The 17772-nt window shown below is 32.7% G+C and overlaps 1 protein-coding gene across 1 annotated transcript in view; it reads left to right on the top strand.

Annotated features, from left to right (window-relative positions):
• The window catches only part of LOC136988838 (forkhead box protein O-like), a 28919-nt gene extending 12094 nt beyond the window's left edge, over positions 1 to 16825 (top strand). The window contains 3 exon segments of the mRNA XM_067286814.1: positions 14106 to 14843; positions 14846 to 15269; positions 15272 to 16825. Coding sequence (XP_067142915.1) covers positions 14106 to 14843; positions 14846 to 15269; positions 15272 to 15357 — 1248 coding nt within the window. The 3' untranslated portion in view covers positions 15358 to 16825.
• The last annotated feature ends 947 nt before the right edge of the window (positions 16826 to 17772 follow it).

The raw sequence follows: 17772 nt of genomic DNA, 5'->3' as shown, positions 1-17772 counted from the left end.
GGTAGATAAATCAATTCTTGGTGGTCACAGAGTTCCTATGAATTTTGACATCAGGGTCGTTGTCCCAGTGTTCTTAAAGATGGGGTCAAGACAGTTAGACTTAGAATGTGCCATTTTCTTTCCATACCAAATTTTTTATGTGACAAATTTTTATTTTTTCTAACAGATAATATTAATTTTAATTTTATTACTTTCCGTTGTAGTATGTACAGAATTTCTAACTATCGAACTAATTAAGTTAGATGCTATCATTCCAAGAATTAGCATAAATCAATCATCTAAAATTTTGGAAATTTGTGAACAATCTATCCGCATACAGAACAAAGAATTTGGCTCGGTTCCATTGAGAAAGAACACTTCGTGTGTGAGAAAGAACAATCTGGCATATCTTGGCTTGATTTGTAGAAAAATCAGTTTTTTCTTCTCCATAAACCACGAAACATTTCTACATATAAGCTATTCCTATTCACAATTCAATAAATTCACTCATTTTACTAGTTGAGAAAATTTTAGATTAATGATAGAAAAACTTGCTAGAATAAAAAGAAAAAAACTCCTCCACGTGTGTGAGAGGTCAGCGAACTGGACGAATTCCGTGGTCCGTTTGCTGGTGCGATTCTCCACGTGCGGTTTAATATGACCTACCCGCTTGACGGCAGCTGTTGTCTTCCTTCCCACGACTTGTTCTACGCTAAAGAAAGAAGTCGAGTTGGAACATTAAAAGTCGTATGATATAAAATAGATTTGCATATTCTTGAGAAAATCCCGAGATTTAAAATTTTTCTAAATCTTTAATAATTTCTATTATATATATATATATATATTTATTTATTTATTTACAGTTATAAGTAGATCGCGGAACTTATGAATGCCCTCCAGGTTTAAAAAGATTGCAGATTTTTATGAAGATTTTGCGTTTACGAAAATATTTCATATCTTGTAGATCTTGCAGTTATTATCTTCAAGTTAATTTATATCTGGAAACTCAACTGTCATTAGCGTGACCTTTCATGTTCTATTTTATTAAAAAAAACTTCTACATATGTCTTATTAAATTCTTAAAAAAACAAAGAATAATCAAACAATAAAAATTATAAATTACAAAAATGATTAATCTTTGTAAAGATAATGAGAAAAGATTGGTTTTCCTAATTAGCATGTTGAATATAATTCTGATTTCGTATGCTATTGTAAAATGATATGACTTCATCCTTTCTAATATATTTTCTTTAATCAACGAACTAGAGAATTCAATACATATTTTGAAAAATTGCAAGATATCAATAAGTCTTTCGAGTTAAGTATCCCTAATTAATATAATGTCGAAGTGGTTGTTCTGTTCGGAAATTGTTTCGTTAGATTAATTTTAACAAAATTATAAAATAATTAACTACATTCTTGAATAAAATTGATTGTATCTGCATATATTAATATTGAATTTGAATCGAATTTTGCATAAAGTAATGCTTTTTTTCTTGAAATAAACGATAGTGTAATAACATCTTGAAATCCAATTATTAATATTCATGCGAATGAAATTCGTGAAATTTCGGGTTTTAAATATTTAAAAATAGTCGGCGCCTTACAGGTGCGTTTGTCAGACCTCTGGCGTCTCCAATTTTCACCAATAAATCTTGAAAGTTGTAGTGGTCATAAACCTGTTACAATGAGTGGAAACGTTTCTTGGCACCAAAGGCTTGTTCCTTTTCCCCCACTGGACATAAATCTGTCCGGTCGTCAAAGGCTTGACTGCTCCATGATGGTAAACCATCTCACATTTTGGACAGCTGTCTTGTAGGGTCATAGATAGCCAGACAGTATTAGGTCGCGCACCTGGTCCTACTTGACCGTCCGGTATCGGAAAAGCCGGGTTTTGTGGGGTTGGGGATAGTGAGAGAGTTTTTGTTAGTTCACCCTTGGGGGATTGGGGTGCCTAACCCCTGGGAAAAAGTATCCCCAACGTATTTTTTTCAGACTCCACTCCCTTCTCTCTGTTGTCGCTACGATTACGTTCTTCTATTGTCGATCAATCGCTCGCACACAGATTTTTGTGAGGTTTCGTTAAATCACGTGATGGAGGACATTTCCTTTCCTTTTTATCGTCGAATTGTAGAGGAAGGAAGATGTTTGTTCGTGTTCGATATGGATAAACCTTCATTCACGGTAATAAATCAAGATTATCTTTGAAATTTATGTGAATGTTAGAGAAAGGTGTTTTCGCACATTTTATAAATTTTAATAACAATACAATGGGAAATTATTTTGAAAATTCAAATACAATATCAATAACTATAAACTTTTATTCACAATTATAAAACTTTAGTAAGAATTATTCTAATGTAAAAGAATAATAATCAGATACTCCGATAGGTCATGCAACATTGATCTTTACCTGACATTTATTGTAGTATCTTTATAATTTAATGTTTAGATTGAGTACGTGGTGTAAGGCCTAAATTTTTTATAGTAATATTAAATCTTCAATATGAGTGCTTTTGAAAATTTGCTCTTGTACTTCTGAAAATCTGAAATCGATTCAAAATTAATTTATAATTAAATTTTTGTTTTTTTTATATTATTTATATTATATTCTTTATCATCTGTATCAAAGCAAATTTTTCTATTAAACTTCTTCAAGCGAAAATAGCTCTTAAAAAAATGTTGTAGACTTGTTATTGTTTCGTTTTTAATAAAATAATATCATCTGTTTGAATCCTTAATTGGCGCATAAATAATATAAATTATAAGACGTATTACAAATGACTGTTTATGAATTTTCTATTGTATTCCATAAATAGTTATTAAATAAATTATTGTTTGATACAAGGAATTGCAATTTCATGGTTGCAAACGTTTAAAATTAGCATGTTTCTCACTTATATCAACGGAAAAAATAATATTTAAAATCAGTAATAAGTTAATTTAGAGACTGCTAACTATGCTAGATCCAGTTTTGTTACAGATTTTTATATAACAAACTAGAAATTCGTGTTAAGAATAATAAAGTGTTGGTAAATAACCTTATTTTAGTTTTAATTAAAAATGCTTTGTAATGGATCCCTGCAATTTTAGTTGTTGCTTCAGAGTTGGATAACGTTGTGCAAGTGATTCTTGCATAGCAATAGCATCCCTGAAACGGATTGTAAATTTTATTTTTCTCCGATATGTCTTAACTTTCACACGAGTCTTCACTTTTACCCATCAAAAAGGTTGATTTCTTTAGAAGCGAACGGCGTGTCTGTTTCCATGGTAACCACCCATTCTCCCATCGGTCCCATTGCCTGGACACGGGGGAAAGAGTAGATGAAGGGCAGCAGACGTCTGTCCCTTTCTCTTGACCAGGGAGGGGGGAATTTATACACACAGCTGGCTGGATTTTTTTCTTCCCGTATGTATAAGGTTCCTCCATCCCTGCCGGGAGTGGGGCATTGAGAACAATGGAATTGTAGATTCCGATAGTCGAAAGGATATCAGTCCCTTCTGGCACAAAACTTGGAAAAACACGACTAGTTCCCGTCTGGGAAGGGTCAGTTGGAGGTCAGATTTTGTCGTTATTATTTGGCAAGTTTGAGAAATTGTGACTGAACTTTTGACAATCACAGGTGGAGACGACTTCCAATTGCGTACTTTAATGAATTGCCTTCGATCGATATTAATTAATTATATATAATTTAAATATGTATTATGTTATACTATGAGTTACATGTATCTGGACTCAGTCGTCGTAAGCACAATTAATAATACGACAAAATCCGGTTTGGTTAACGTTAACAAAAAATAAAGAAAAAATTGTCAACTTAAACACAAACGTTTGATTATACATCTACATAACATTTAAAATAGATTAAAACATCGAAAATTTAATTAATTTATTCAATATATATATATAAAGATTTATTGAATTATAAAAAAACATCACTCATGTCAAGGGGACAAGTCCGACAATCGCGTACCTGGGAGTACCTTGCACCCTCTGTAGCCTGACTGTCGTGCCTCTAGCAAAAGTCGAGTTGCTCGCTAATGAAGTGTTACCAGTTTTTCGTCATCTTTCGAGTGAATGGACGATGGCAGAGTACGTTGAACTGGTCAAGTCCGAGGATGAGTATGAGATGTATATATTACAGCACGAGATAATGAAATGTGAACGAGTTTGCCTCTACGAGATGGGTCGCGCTTTTGGGCGAAAGAAACTGGCAGCGCGACAACATATACATTCCGTTCTCATACTTTTTTCGTAAATACTCCATAAATGTACAGCGCAAATAGGTTAAACTCTATTTAAAACTAAGCTGTCCATCGATAACTGGGACACATCTCTTGCCGGGACACTTTGCTCGGGGCATGGTGCGTAACGGGTCAAAGGTTGAGGGTGGAGAATGTAATAAAATTGGGACGAATTCCCTTCCGCTGTCTGCAATATAATCCCGTCCTTGAATACATTTCAATTGAGTACATTACAATCGTTTAATTATACGATTTTTTGATTTTTTATACGCTCCAACCAATCTGGACTTCGGCCATCGACGAAGGAGAGAGGAAGTGCGAGGAAATAGCGAATTCCCTCATATTTGAGGACTCGTATCGAAATTAGTTATCGGACTAAGCAATAGAGGGCGATGCGATCAGAGCGGAAATATCATTTTTAAAAGCAGGAAATCCGTGTCATCGAAAAGAGAAGGCAGTTATGTAACAAATTAATTCTTGGAAAGTTGAACGAAGTTGAAGATTAAACGCAAGCTTTCGAAGAATGCCAGCCATGTTTGAATTGAAAATAACTCTGCACACATTCCGACATTGGTTTAAACACACTTATTTTTGGAAGTTTTTTCGGGAAAGATTTTTTATTTACAAAAATAAACTGTGTCGCCTTATAAATGTTTAAAATATAAATGAACTCAAGAAGAGTTCTTTTTAAGGAATGAATTTTAAGTGCCCGAAAGTTAAAATATTCGAAATTTCATCACCCGACAATCGTCGCGAAAATATTTACATCATTTCGACACCATCGGGACTAAAATGCCCTTTCACTGGGAACCAAGCACAATCGAATTCGGTTAACTCAGATCCGAAAAAAACGAGATCAAACGGCAACTTTTTTAGGCTTCAACCCTATCCTCTCAGCTATCAACTTTTTTCGTTCGGGAGGAAAAAAACGTAGGACTTCTTTCATCCCGTCTTGTCGTCGCCATGTCAAGGTCATCCAGCCTACTTCCGTTAAACGACACCAGTGGGCGCTATACAGAGCGCTACGTTTAACTTTTCCGAGTGTTGTGCCGCACCAATTACGTCATCGATACGTAATTAAAAGTGTAAAATATTTAAACTTTAACTGCGAGGTGTTTAATAAGTGGGCTGATATGATCTGCAAGGGTGAAAGGTCTGAAGGGTGTAGATCCGGGTTGGCAGCTATTTCCCATAACCCGATTAGCTTCGATTGATAAGTCTTTGAAATGGAGTTAATGTTTATAACGTAACGAATTAAACTTGTTATGAGTTACAAATTTTTTAACAGTTTATGTACAAAAATTGAATTTAAAAAAGTCTACATTGTTAGTTGACACCATTTTTATGCACCGTTCGGTGACTATTAATGAAGTGTTTATCCAAAATTGTTTAACTGGACCGAGTCCAGAGTCCTTGGATGACTATCAGAGGAGGTTCTTGGCTGAATATTCACTATCTCATGCCGGAATAAAGTTTTAAAACTCTCTACAGCTTTAAAAGCTATTCTCCTCGATTATTAATTAGCGTATATCAATCGATTATTAATAATAAAACGAGCACTTTTATGTTGTATCAGATGTAGTGTTTTTTTTTTTTTTTTTGCTATTATTATTTAAAACTTAACTTTAGGAAATTGTTACTTTCCAATAAATGTTTGAGGTTTCACCTGAAGGGCTGTTACTAAAGAATTAATTTTTTTCCTCTCTTTTTAAAACACTTTAAAAGGGACTAGCCGATAACGATTCTTAAATAATAGGGCAATGAAAGCAAACTGCTACCTTTTTTTTGTTAAAATGACGTCATTCTTAAGTAGTTCATCACAAATCATTTACCCGTATCTAAGTAATAAAACTTGGGTTTCTTTTTTCCAATTTTAACAGCTTTTTTTTAACTCTTCAAAGTTCAAATTGGCCCGATTTTGAAGAGGAAAAAGAAATAATAATAATAGAATGTTTAAAGAATCAGTTTTCATCATTGTTTACTGTTCGAAATGTCTTGAATTTTTTACTTCCTTTATATTTTTATTCAATTTTTTACCATAGCAATCATGGAAGAGTTTCGAAAGTAGATTGACGACAAAATCAGTAAATCACATAAAATGTCTAGTATTCGGGACATTGTTTTTTGCGTTTTTGAAACTTTCCTCGATTTTCTTCGCATTAAGGATATAAAGAAAGATGCTCACATCTCATTACTTTCGTTAATGTATTATTTTCTCGATAATTTACTTTTTAAATGGAGACAGCAGCAATCTTTCAATTTAAGTTTAAATAGATAGATGTCACTAAGCTCATAAATATAATTACTTTTGATACATTGACTATTGTGTATACTCTATCAAAATTTAAAAAATTAAATACGATTTACAATAAACTATTTGTCTTTGTCTAATTCAAGGTAGGCGAGATTAAAGTAAAGGACAGGTACAAGGTCTTGTTATATATATATATATATATATTTTAATTTAATTTCGAACCTTCGATTAGTAAAGGTTAAGTGTCGGAGTTAGGTTTGTGGAAACAATATCCCAACTTGGGGTAGAAAAGCTGGATAACTTACTGTACAATCTGACCATATATACGTGTTTATAAATTAAAAGTTTGAAGAAACTCAATACTTTTAACATAAATGCACTGAGAATACTTTGATGTTTATATAGGAACCGATAAAATACAGATATCTGGAGCAGTAGGTAAATATCACGACATGCAAAATATTTAACCAAGTTGGTGCTAATGTTTACTGGGCTTGCTAAAGCACACATGCTTCGGGGCCACAGAACCCTTGTGCGAAAATATCAATTTTGTAATATTTACGCCTCAGCACATTTGTCTGTGTTGAAGGAGAGACTGCTGTTGCTACTGGAGACGACAGACCTGATCGAAGATTGTCCTGATTTGCAATGTTCTAGAGATCACGATTTGTTTGAATAACTGATATTAAATTACTTGTATTAACATTAAAACCGTTTTATAAACTGTACATTTCGAATCTTCGATGGCTGAGAAATTTCAGACTTTGTTTAATCGTTCCCTCGAGATATTCAGACTCGACGTCATTTTTGTGACGTCAGTTTCGAAAATGGCTTGTTCCGAAGATTACTTTTTCTCTCTATCTCTTTGCTGTGATCTGTCTTCACTTTCAATTTTTAATAAATAATTTGATCACATATTTTTAAGCGAAAGTTTGTTTGATTCGTTTCCACAGCAACGATGAAGGTTTTTCGTCGGTTAACTGTTTTGTACCAAGAATAATAATATATTATCTTAAATAATCGTTAAAATGTCCTGTGTTGAAAATAAACTATTTTTGTGGTGAATCGTAAATATTAAATATTTTAGTTTTGAATCGGAATTAACAAACAAGCTCCTCAATTAGGACCAGACACTTGTATAGAATGTTATTGAAATAGTCTCAAAGTTGCAAACGAAGTACTTTTACAACACTTCTCATTTGCAAGACGAAATTGTTAAAACCAACGGTTAAAGTATGGGATAGGCTTTAACTCAAGTTTCTTCGGATTAAATTCAAATAGTTTAGAAATAGCATCCTTTTCTCAATTAATTTGTATTAGGTGACTGAAACTTTTAGGTTTAATTAGTACCGAAGATGTAGAATCACGTGTTAAACAGCGCGATATACAATGATATTATTTGAGAAAGATTTTATAGAATAATGAGATTCTAAAACTTTAAAATTTTAAAATATTATAGTAAGGAAAATGTGGGTCGAGCCCTTTCAGCACCGTTCCTCCGAATCACCCTTCCTGTTACTTGTATTCTGCCTGCCTAAATTTCCTAAGGCTGTGTAAATTGAAACACTTAAAGGAACCTATCCCATGGACTGTCCAGGAGGTCGACGACCTTCGGAGATATAACATAGCCATGGACTATAAAGAAGAGTTGGAAATTTGCCGTCGTTATAAATAGGAAAATCACTTCCTATGAGAGATAGATTTAGAATTTAAGTAATAAAAAACTTCGTACTTCTTAACCAGAAATTAATATATAAAATATTCTTTGGGTATCAATCTGAAAAAAATCGATATTATTCTATATCGATTACAGTTAATTTTTAGCCGATATTGCATGAAACGGTGATGATTCGACTTAATATATCGATTATCTCTTAACTAGGTCAGTTCATTCTCCTCTGTCATAGTCTCGTGACTTCGCCCTACCCAGGGGGCTTCTTATCGCGTGACTTTCTCTACGCTAGTATTATTGAATCACGAAATTCTCCATATTTTTTCGACCGTTAGCGAAACGTTAACCAATTAACTGTTTCTTCATTGTATTTAATATACAAAAGCTTGGCAATGATAAATGTGTTACCTCCCCGCAGAGAATTGAAAAAAGTATGAAAAGAGAAATATTAGATACCCACCGAGAAACCAAATGTAACGGTTTAGAATTTCTACTTGTCAACTACTTTAGTTTAATCCTTCACTTTCAAAATGAGAAATTCGCCTATTAAGCTATTCCTTATCGATCGACTTACTTCAATGGGGAAAAAATTGAAAACGTTTCCGCTCTTAGGCGATTTTAGATTTCCTACGTCTGAGTTTAAACTTAAGAAAATTAGTAGGGGGTCATATTTTCGGTATTTATAGTGAAGGTCGAGAATGTTAGACGGTTGAGTTCAAGACCTTGGTCATCGGTCACTGTACTGAAAGAGAGGAGAGGCTGTCTGTAAGAGGTGGAGACGAACTCGTTATTGCCCTCGGGGTCACTCAGTTTCTCTCCCAAGATAATTCCCAGAAAAATCTTGCCGCGAGGAAAAGGAAAGAAAACTTTCTTCTATTTCAAAATATCACAGGTGGCATGGAGACAAATGGGTAAATAGTAATCTCGATAATGATATCTGCTGGTGTTGCAAATGATCACCTTCCTTTTCGTTTAAATTAAGTTCAATTCATTGTTTAAAATTTTATCGAAACTTTATTAAAAAAATTATCGTTAAAAATAATCATTTAAGAAACCAGATCCATTTCCAAGCAGTAGTTCCTATTTATGTTATTTAAATTTTAATTTCAGAACGATTTTTCTCTTGTAAATAATACACGAAACAATTCAAGAAATTCATTCCGAGAAACGATACGAGAAACATGGTCTTTTTGCGCAATACTTAAAGTAACTTTTAGTCTATAAACGTGTTACATGTTGCATAATATTATCAGGATGTGTTTATATGGTAGCAAAATAAATATTCTCCATCATAATTCATTCGTAAATAAACAAACATCTTTCGCCAACACAGTAAAACGACGCCACTTAAAGCTGAAACTATAATCTGTCTGCTTTCAATAGGTATTTATTAATTATTACATCGTTTGTGTGCAGATATTATTTAATTAAATAAGTAATCTCGATTTCTTCGCAAATTCGTTTATCCCATTGTAAGATGATGCCCTAATTATCGACATCAGCAATACCATTCTGTTGACGAAAATGTGTTTATCGTAAGGAACAATTTTCCATTTGCAAAATTATAACTAATTGCTATGTTTACCACGATTTTAAGTTCATTCGCACCTTCACCGTTGTATTTGCGAACGTTTAAGATAAACACTGTAATAGACGAAATAGGTCTAGTTTGTTAGCTAATTATTACTTTTTTAGTATTTCAACGCTAAGGATTCGATTTTAATTGAGTTTTGCAAACTTGTAATAGCATTAATCTCTCTATTACATGCTTAATTATGTTAAGTGTTAGATTTTACGCTTGATGCAATCGCGCTTCGACTGATAGACGAGTCGAATTTCCTTTGAATGAATGGAATCTTTAGTAAGTTATGAGGTTACTGTTATAAAGATATTTTAAAATTTGCGTGAGGCTCGAGATTTCTAAAATAATAACGATCTCAGGTGAACGGAAATCTGAGTATATCCTAAATGTATCTCAGAAACGTGATAGATGAAATTTCTTTATGCTTAAGAATTATTTAACTTCGATTAAAATCTTAAAATATATTACGCTAAACAGCCGTAATAGAATAGACTTGGATACTTCTTTCTAACGTAAACACTTATGAAATCAGATAGTTATAATTATCAATTATCTTAATTAAATGGACACGCCTATCGCAAAATGTCATAAGTAGAACCCTGAATGCTCAGCAAAGATTTACATTAACCATAAATTTTGTTATATCTTACCCATATTTTATAAGGAATGTTGTTAAGATTCTTTCTTTATCATGACTGGCTCTACTTTTCTTCAAATTATTATAATCCAATATGATTTATGACGTGGAATAGTTTAATAATTTGTTCATTAACCATAAAAATGTATTTCTATTGAGAAAAAATATAAAGAATCTAGATCGCCTTTGTGATCTTCGTTCAAAATACGGAAGATTAAGGAGACACAAAATATAGATTTCTAAGAATAATAATGATAATCATATAGTAGTAAATCATTAATGGTTACAGTCTAGTTATGTATAATCTGGTCTGGTTTGGTGAAAGCAGGTATCTGCATGATATTAGATTTAGTTATGCCAATGACAAAAATGACACGTCTGCTAGCCTAATCATTTCTGACGACCTTCTAACTCAAACTAAATGATCTTAAGAGGTTAATGATCTAGTTCTGTATATGAACTCTACTCTTGGAAAACGTTTTTTCGCGTGCGCGCGCCATGGGACGAACCCTATGTCTAGAGAGGTTTATTGACCCTCCTTTACCACTCTAGAAAGGCGGGAAAGGAGGTAGCACTAGAAATCACTGACCCAAATACCCACCCTCTTCGGCAAGTGGGAGATACTGAAGATAAAACAAACCATCTTTAGATCAGCCAAATTATCTGTGAATCCGGTAAAGTACGCTAAGGAAAACGAAAGACTACTTAACTGCTTTCTGCTAATGCCTTTTATGGAAATAATTAATATTGTTTCAGTTTTCCTCCTACTTTATAGGTCTTCCTTGAAAATAATGATTTTCAAATTCTATAGACAATTTGTGTTTCAATAATGATTATTTGAATAAAGAGAAACTTCAATTTTATTTTGCAATGTTGAAGCGAAACTTTGATATTAAAACAAATTTTGATAATATTTTTGGAGAGATAGCACTGATGGATGGAACTCTTTTTGGTTAGAGCAAAGAAAAAGTTTTCTTGAATCATGATGCACTTCATCCATCTCCAGATGTGATCTGCATTCGTATTTTCCTTTTCCTATAGGATAAGCAGTAGGGGGAATTCCCGAGCGAAACTAGCTCGGCTTTCTTTTGCACTGATTTCTAAGGGCTGGACACGTGATCTATGGTATCAGGTGACACTATAACATTGTAAGAAGCATTCCCAATTGGATGAAAGAGTTTACGCATTGACTCGAACAAAATATAAAATAAAGAAGCGCTCAGATATTCGAATAAATTAAATATTTAATATTGCTATGATCGATCTATTTTAAATCGTTATACCATCCCATAACTTTTCATATTATAACAATATTTATGCAAAATTGACATTTGATCTTCGATATCAAGTTTGGTTTTCTGAGTTTGGTTATAGTTTGTTTAGTCTAATAGTCTGCTGAGTTACTTGTATAAATTGTTAATCTATGCGATAGTCATTTCTGAAGTACAATTTAACTATTAATTCCACTGTTAATTTTTAAAAGAAAACATTAAACTGCATTTTAAATGTATTTTATGCATATTTTGTATTGTAAGATAGAAAAATTATAATGTAACATTGTTATAAATTATTTGTTTTCTACTAAATAACGTACTCAATCTCCATGTGTTAGTTTAATATCCGTGTTTACAACTGGGAAGTTTTCTTTTGTTTTAGCGCCAGGGCTTTACTGGAAATCTGCCATACGATGGCTTTTTTTAGTGAGTTAAACTAGGAAAGAGAAAGAATACGATTTTCGAATTCTCGAGAAATTTATTGTACAATTATTATATATAAATAAAGGTATATTTGTTAATGACGTATGAATTTTTCAAATATAAGTGTGAGTATTTCATTTCTGTAGTTCGGTTATTTACAATGTATACTTATACGCGATACGAACGCATAATTGGTACAGAAAAAAGTTTTAAAAAGTAATATCACATTTCTATTTATTAAATATCATTCGTGTGCGTTAGCAATAAAAATTGTCTTTAACAAGAAAGACGAGTCAAAAAGGTAGTTTTGTAAACAAGTGGAATACATATCAGCGACCTCTAAATTGCTTAAGAATCTTTCTTGATAATTTCTTATCTGTAGGAATGAGAATCTTCAACGGGGAAGAAGATACGGGAGTTTACAATACATCTATTTTTGCTTAAGTAGTGAAATTTAAGCATGAAAATATACATAAGACGCATTTCCGGTCAAAATGTTATTCCTGATTAAAATATTAAATATATGTGCTTAACCTTTTCTACAGACAAGACAACCTTACTCCAGATTTCGTATTTAGTATTCGTCGTGCGATCAAGATTAATTCCCAACCGAAATAAATTTATTTGCTAGCAAGAAAAAAAGCATAAAAATGGTATCTTGTTGCCAAACAAATCTGATTCGAAACGTTTCAACTATAAATCAAGACGGAATTACGCAGTTCGATAGAGCCGTACCATTCTATAAAAAAGTTACTAATTCAAGTTCATGAAACACGACCAAATGCGCAATTTTGTCATACAAACCGTTTGACCTCGTCCCTATAGAAGGTTAACGCTTCACTGTTGCCCTCTTATGGTAGGAATGCGAATTACGCTACTGCTGTCCCGGTTGGGGAAAATAGAGAACGTTAATGCTAAACATAGAATCAGCTGGACTTGAAACTTCTGCATACGTACCCGTTCATCACAACAATTCTGGCAAACCTTTGCCGTCTTGGTTAGTAAACGCTTGAAACCTGCCAATTCAAACTATTCGAAGGATTTGACGGTATTTTTTTTTTAAATCTAATGACTCAATATAGAATAGAGAAGTGAATACCATCGTTTGTGATATTCCTTGTTCCTTATTAGCGTTCCAAATACCGAAAATTTCCAATTGATGCTATTATTCTACTTTTTCGTAATTTATTTTTGAATTTCGGAGCGTGTAGAAATTGAGTTAAAAGAATTACGTTAATTCATACAAGAAAAAGCAAAATTTTTGTCTTTTAGATGTGTTAATATAGTTTTATACAATAATAATACAACTATAGCGCTATTTAGTTTTCGTTTCATTTGATTTATATCCTAACTGGGCATTAATCCCGAATCGCGTGTTTTAACTTGGCGAAGAATAAAAAACCGAATCTTGTGGGAGTTAGAATAGCAAATGGAATGTAGCAGGTGTCTTTCCTCTCATACTATTATCCACCCGGATGACGTCACACGCACGCTATTTCATCATTAATCGGTAAATTCTTCAGTTATGATTCTGCTCTGCTCACTTTGATTTCATTATAGATGCCTCATTATTTATTTATTGCAGATATTATATAAATTAATTTATAAAATGTATTTAAATTTCATATAAGTAATACTTTCCTCGTGTATATTGTTTAATCTACTGCCAATATTTTCAATGGCAGTTTAGCGGTAATGTAAAAAATTGTCTTATCTCGAACATTTCAGTTGACCCATTCGAGTTTTGTATGCTTGACTTTTAAAGTGTTTTCGTTGACCCTCATTTTTTTAAGGTTAAAGGTCATCGGTATATTATAAATGTAGTTTTATTGAGCTTCATTGATCAAAAGGAATTCAATACTTGACTGTCTTAATATACTCTGTAAAAGAGCAATGAATGATCTAGACGACGTAGTATCCCAGACGCCAACTTGACATCTGGCCAAATGAATTGAAAGTTCCTTGATATTCTCTCTAGAGTTAAGATATTTTTTTATTCAGAATATTGATGATAATTCTGGCTTCTTTTTTCTTTGCAGAATTCGATCCGGCATAATTTATCTCTTCATAGCCGATTTATGAGAGTACAAAACGAAGGGACTGGGAAGAGTTCTTGGTGGCTTATCAATCCTGAAGCGAAACCTGGAAAAGCGGCGAGAAGGCGTGCCACCAGCATGGAAACACAAAAGTACGAAAAGAAACGTGGACGGGTTAAAAAGAAGGTTGAAGCTCTTCGAAATGGATTGGATGCCACGCCGAGTCCGAGTTCTTCAGTATCAGAAGGTTTAGATATGTTTCCCGAATCTCCCATTCATCATAATTTCCAGTTGAGTCCCGACTTCCGACCTAGAGCTTCATCCAATGCTAGCTCTTGTGGACGTCTCTCGCCCATCCCGGCTGTAGAAACTGACATGCACGACAGCCAAGTACCTCCATTATCACCCATTAATTGGAATTCTGATTGTAATAATACCGGGTCTGTCTACGGACCAGCGGGTGCCATGGATCATTACGGTACAGAACAATTGGTAAACAGTCTGGAAGAAAGTATGAAAATAGGCACAACTAGTGATCCGACTTTTATTCCTCCAGACTGTGGGCAGATCAAAACTAGTCCTACTGGTCAATTATCCCCCGTCGTACCTCAACCCATTGTCGGTACCGGTTACAGCAACATGGTGCCATTTGGATCTCATTATAGGAATAATGGAAATGGACAAGAATACAGGTCATTTCAATCTTCTGCCACAGATAGTGCCACGCTTTCACATTGGGCACAACGCCTCTTCGAAAGGCAACAAAGTTCCCCCAGCCACTTTTAGACAATTCGTATACCTTGACAAATCTTCAAGGTGCCAACTCTCCAAATCATAATCTGGAATTAACTAGTGCCTATAATCGACCTCCCCAGGCAAGACCTTTACCGTCTTCATTTACTTCTCTTCAACAAAGAGCTTGTTTAGAATCACAAACTGCGGGAACAATAATGAGGCAGCAAAGTTTGAGTCATAAAGAAGCGCAGAATATAGGAAGTCAGTCAAACACATCCTTATCTACATCTCTCAGCAGTACAGCCAATCAAGTGATGGGTCATCTTTTATCGCTCAATAACCCATTGCCCAATGACCTGGATTTGAACTTTGATAATTTGCAAGATCTAGACTGTGACGTGGACCAAGTTATACATCACGAATTAAGTGTTGATGGAACCTGGATTTCAATTTCGATCCCATGAACTCATCCATGCCACCCACAACTTTAACAGCATCAAACCGTCCTTGGGTTCATTAGATTACATAATTTAGATCCATCTTTAATTTTTCTCCGTGTTTCAAATTACTCTCTTGTTATTCATGTGTGCCACTATGCGATTCGCTTTCGCATTATCCACTTCATAATGAGCCAATTTGGCTTTATGATTGTGGTGCCCCATCAAATCGAAATAATCTAGATCACAAGTTTCATTATTGGTGTAAATATATCGAAGAAACTTGAAATTAAATGCTCTCGAAGATCTCTAAAGACGTTTATTCACTTGTTACATAAGAATAGCATCATCATTAAAGACGATGCTCGCCTTCATCAGCACACCCAAAATTAATTATTATATAAAGAAATATATAAATATATATATATAATAAGATATATATATCTATATAACAACTATATTAGTACATATAAACTGGGTTGCCATATTTTACATGATTCACCAAAAACTTCCTTTATTCGTCATTTAAAATACAATGAGCTCATCATGAATCAGTTAAGATACTGTATTTGTCACGTGCTTCAATAATGTCACGTGGTGTTGTGATTCAAGAAAAACTGTTGTTCGTGTTCGATATTACATTGTTGTTTTCCGAGAAAGAATATTGCTTGTAATTTGATTTTTGTGCCTACATTCTGAAAAAGATACATACGCCTCTGATCTATCTATCATAAAGAATACTAAAAACGCGCGAGAGTCATGAATGCGTTGGTTTATTGCCTTTATGAGTTAAAGAAAAAGTTGTAATTTGAAATTGTTTCCGTACTGCCCTGTTGGTATTCGTAAAGGTTTGCTAGTAGGCCTAGTTAAGTTCTTGGAGAGAAGGCTTAATCACATGACATTTAGATAATCTTCTGATTAGTTTTGGGTAATATAAGTTAAATATGTTATTGGCACGGATTGATAAATGTTCCGATGAAATTATCGATACATGTGATTCCTATTGGCAGTGATATTATGTGGTGATGTTTTTGCAAATCAAATTTTGTCACGGGAAAGATTTTAAATAGATTTTTAAGAAATATATAATAAAATCATATATGTATACATATATATACATGTAAATATATATATATGTATGTATGTATAAATATCAAAATAATGGATAAGTGATCTTGCCATCAGGGATTTAGAATAGAAAATAGTGTTTAATAATGTAGTGAGAGATTTATATCAACGTATATTAAAAAAGTACCTGTGATGATGGAGAGTTTTTCTGTGTTAAAACTCGAAGAGGAAACCTATATTGCTAAGCACGTTTTTTGTAGAAAGAGAAAGAACGGGGATTCGCTTTGCTTTCTGTCTTTCTTTATAGAAATTCTCCTGTTATATTGGGATTATATTCCGTGACCTGACAACAGAAATACACATGTAAAAAAGTTTCGATAAAAATACAGTACCTGCTAAGCCCACATTGTCTTGATCAGACTATGTTGTGCACACTAAGTGTCAAAAATGAAATAAATTACAGAATCGATTTTTTGACGTGAATTGTTTGTCTGTTTCATTCTTTCTTACATTTCAAAATGTTAAATAATATTTTAAATATCAATATTCAAGAATATTAGAGCGAAGTACACAGTCGTATGGAATAAAATTGAAATGGATCAAAATATTTTTTATATCAAATACGTCGAATTATATTTATAATCAAATATTAAATTAGAACAAAAGATTTAAAAAAATAAAATATTGGCATCTATTAATTGATTTATTTATTGTTTTTAGAAAATTCTGTTTAATGTTTATAAATAATATTAGAGAATTTTACCGTTATCGTATTATTACAAGAAAAGTATTCTTTTAAACAGTGAATATGCTGCAGATCTTTAATCTGATATTCAAATAAATCTATGTCTTTATTATAAGTCTCTTAGTCCATTGATTTTTTTAATTCATGTCTTAATACATTTTATCTACATAATGATCTTAGTTGTTCGTAATAAAATTTATTAATCTAGTCAATCACATTAAATGAATTTTTTTAATTCTGAATTCTTTATTACCATATCAATTTATTATAACTGGATTTCGAGTAAAGCATTCGTTAATGTAAAACGTTTTACTTTCATGAGTTAATAACGTACGAATTTAATATTTGAATTTAGAAGATACAAATATTCAGCATATACGTCGACGGTATAATAAGATTTTTCTTGATATTTTTGTGTCAAATCTCAATTTTTATATGCTATTATATTTTTCATTTCTGAATTTTAATCTGTCAACAGTAATTTCTAAGCTGAAATCTTGAATCGAAGTAAAATAAATTTATTATGTAGTCCTAATATCAAATTTTCTACTCTTCAGTCTTTCATGCAAAGATAAGTACTGTAATAACAATCTGAAATAAAAATCTAGAAATAATAAAAAAATATAAAAAAAATTATTAATAAATATCTCTAAACCGTTAAAAGAACTTAAAAGTTATGGAAAAA

The sequence above is a fragment of the Centruroides vittatus genome, unplaced genomic scaffold (assembly GCF_030686945.1).
Source record: "Centruroides vittatus isolate TY-2023 unplaced genomic scaffold, ASM3068694v2 scaffold_386, whole genome shotgun sequence".
In the NCBI taxonomy this organism is placed as follows: Eukaryota; Metazoa; Arthropoda; class Arachnida; order Scorpiones; family Buthidae; genus Centruroides; species Centruroides vittatus.
The sequence above is the reverse complement of the archived record's forward strand: the minus strand, read 5'-3'. Positions and strand labels throughout refer to the sequence as shown.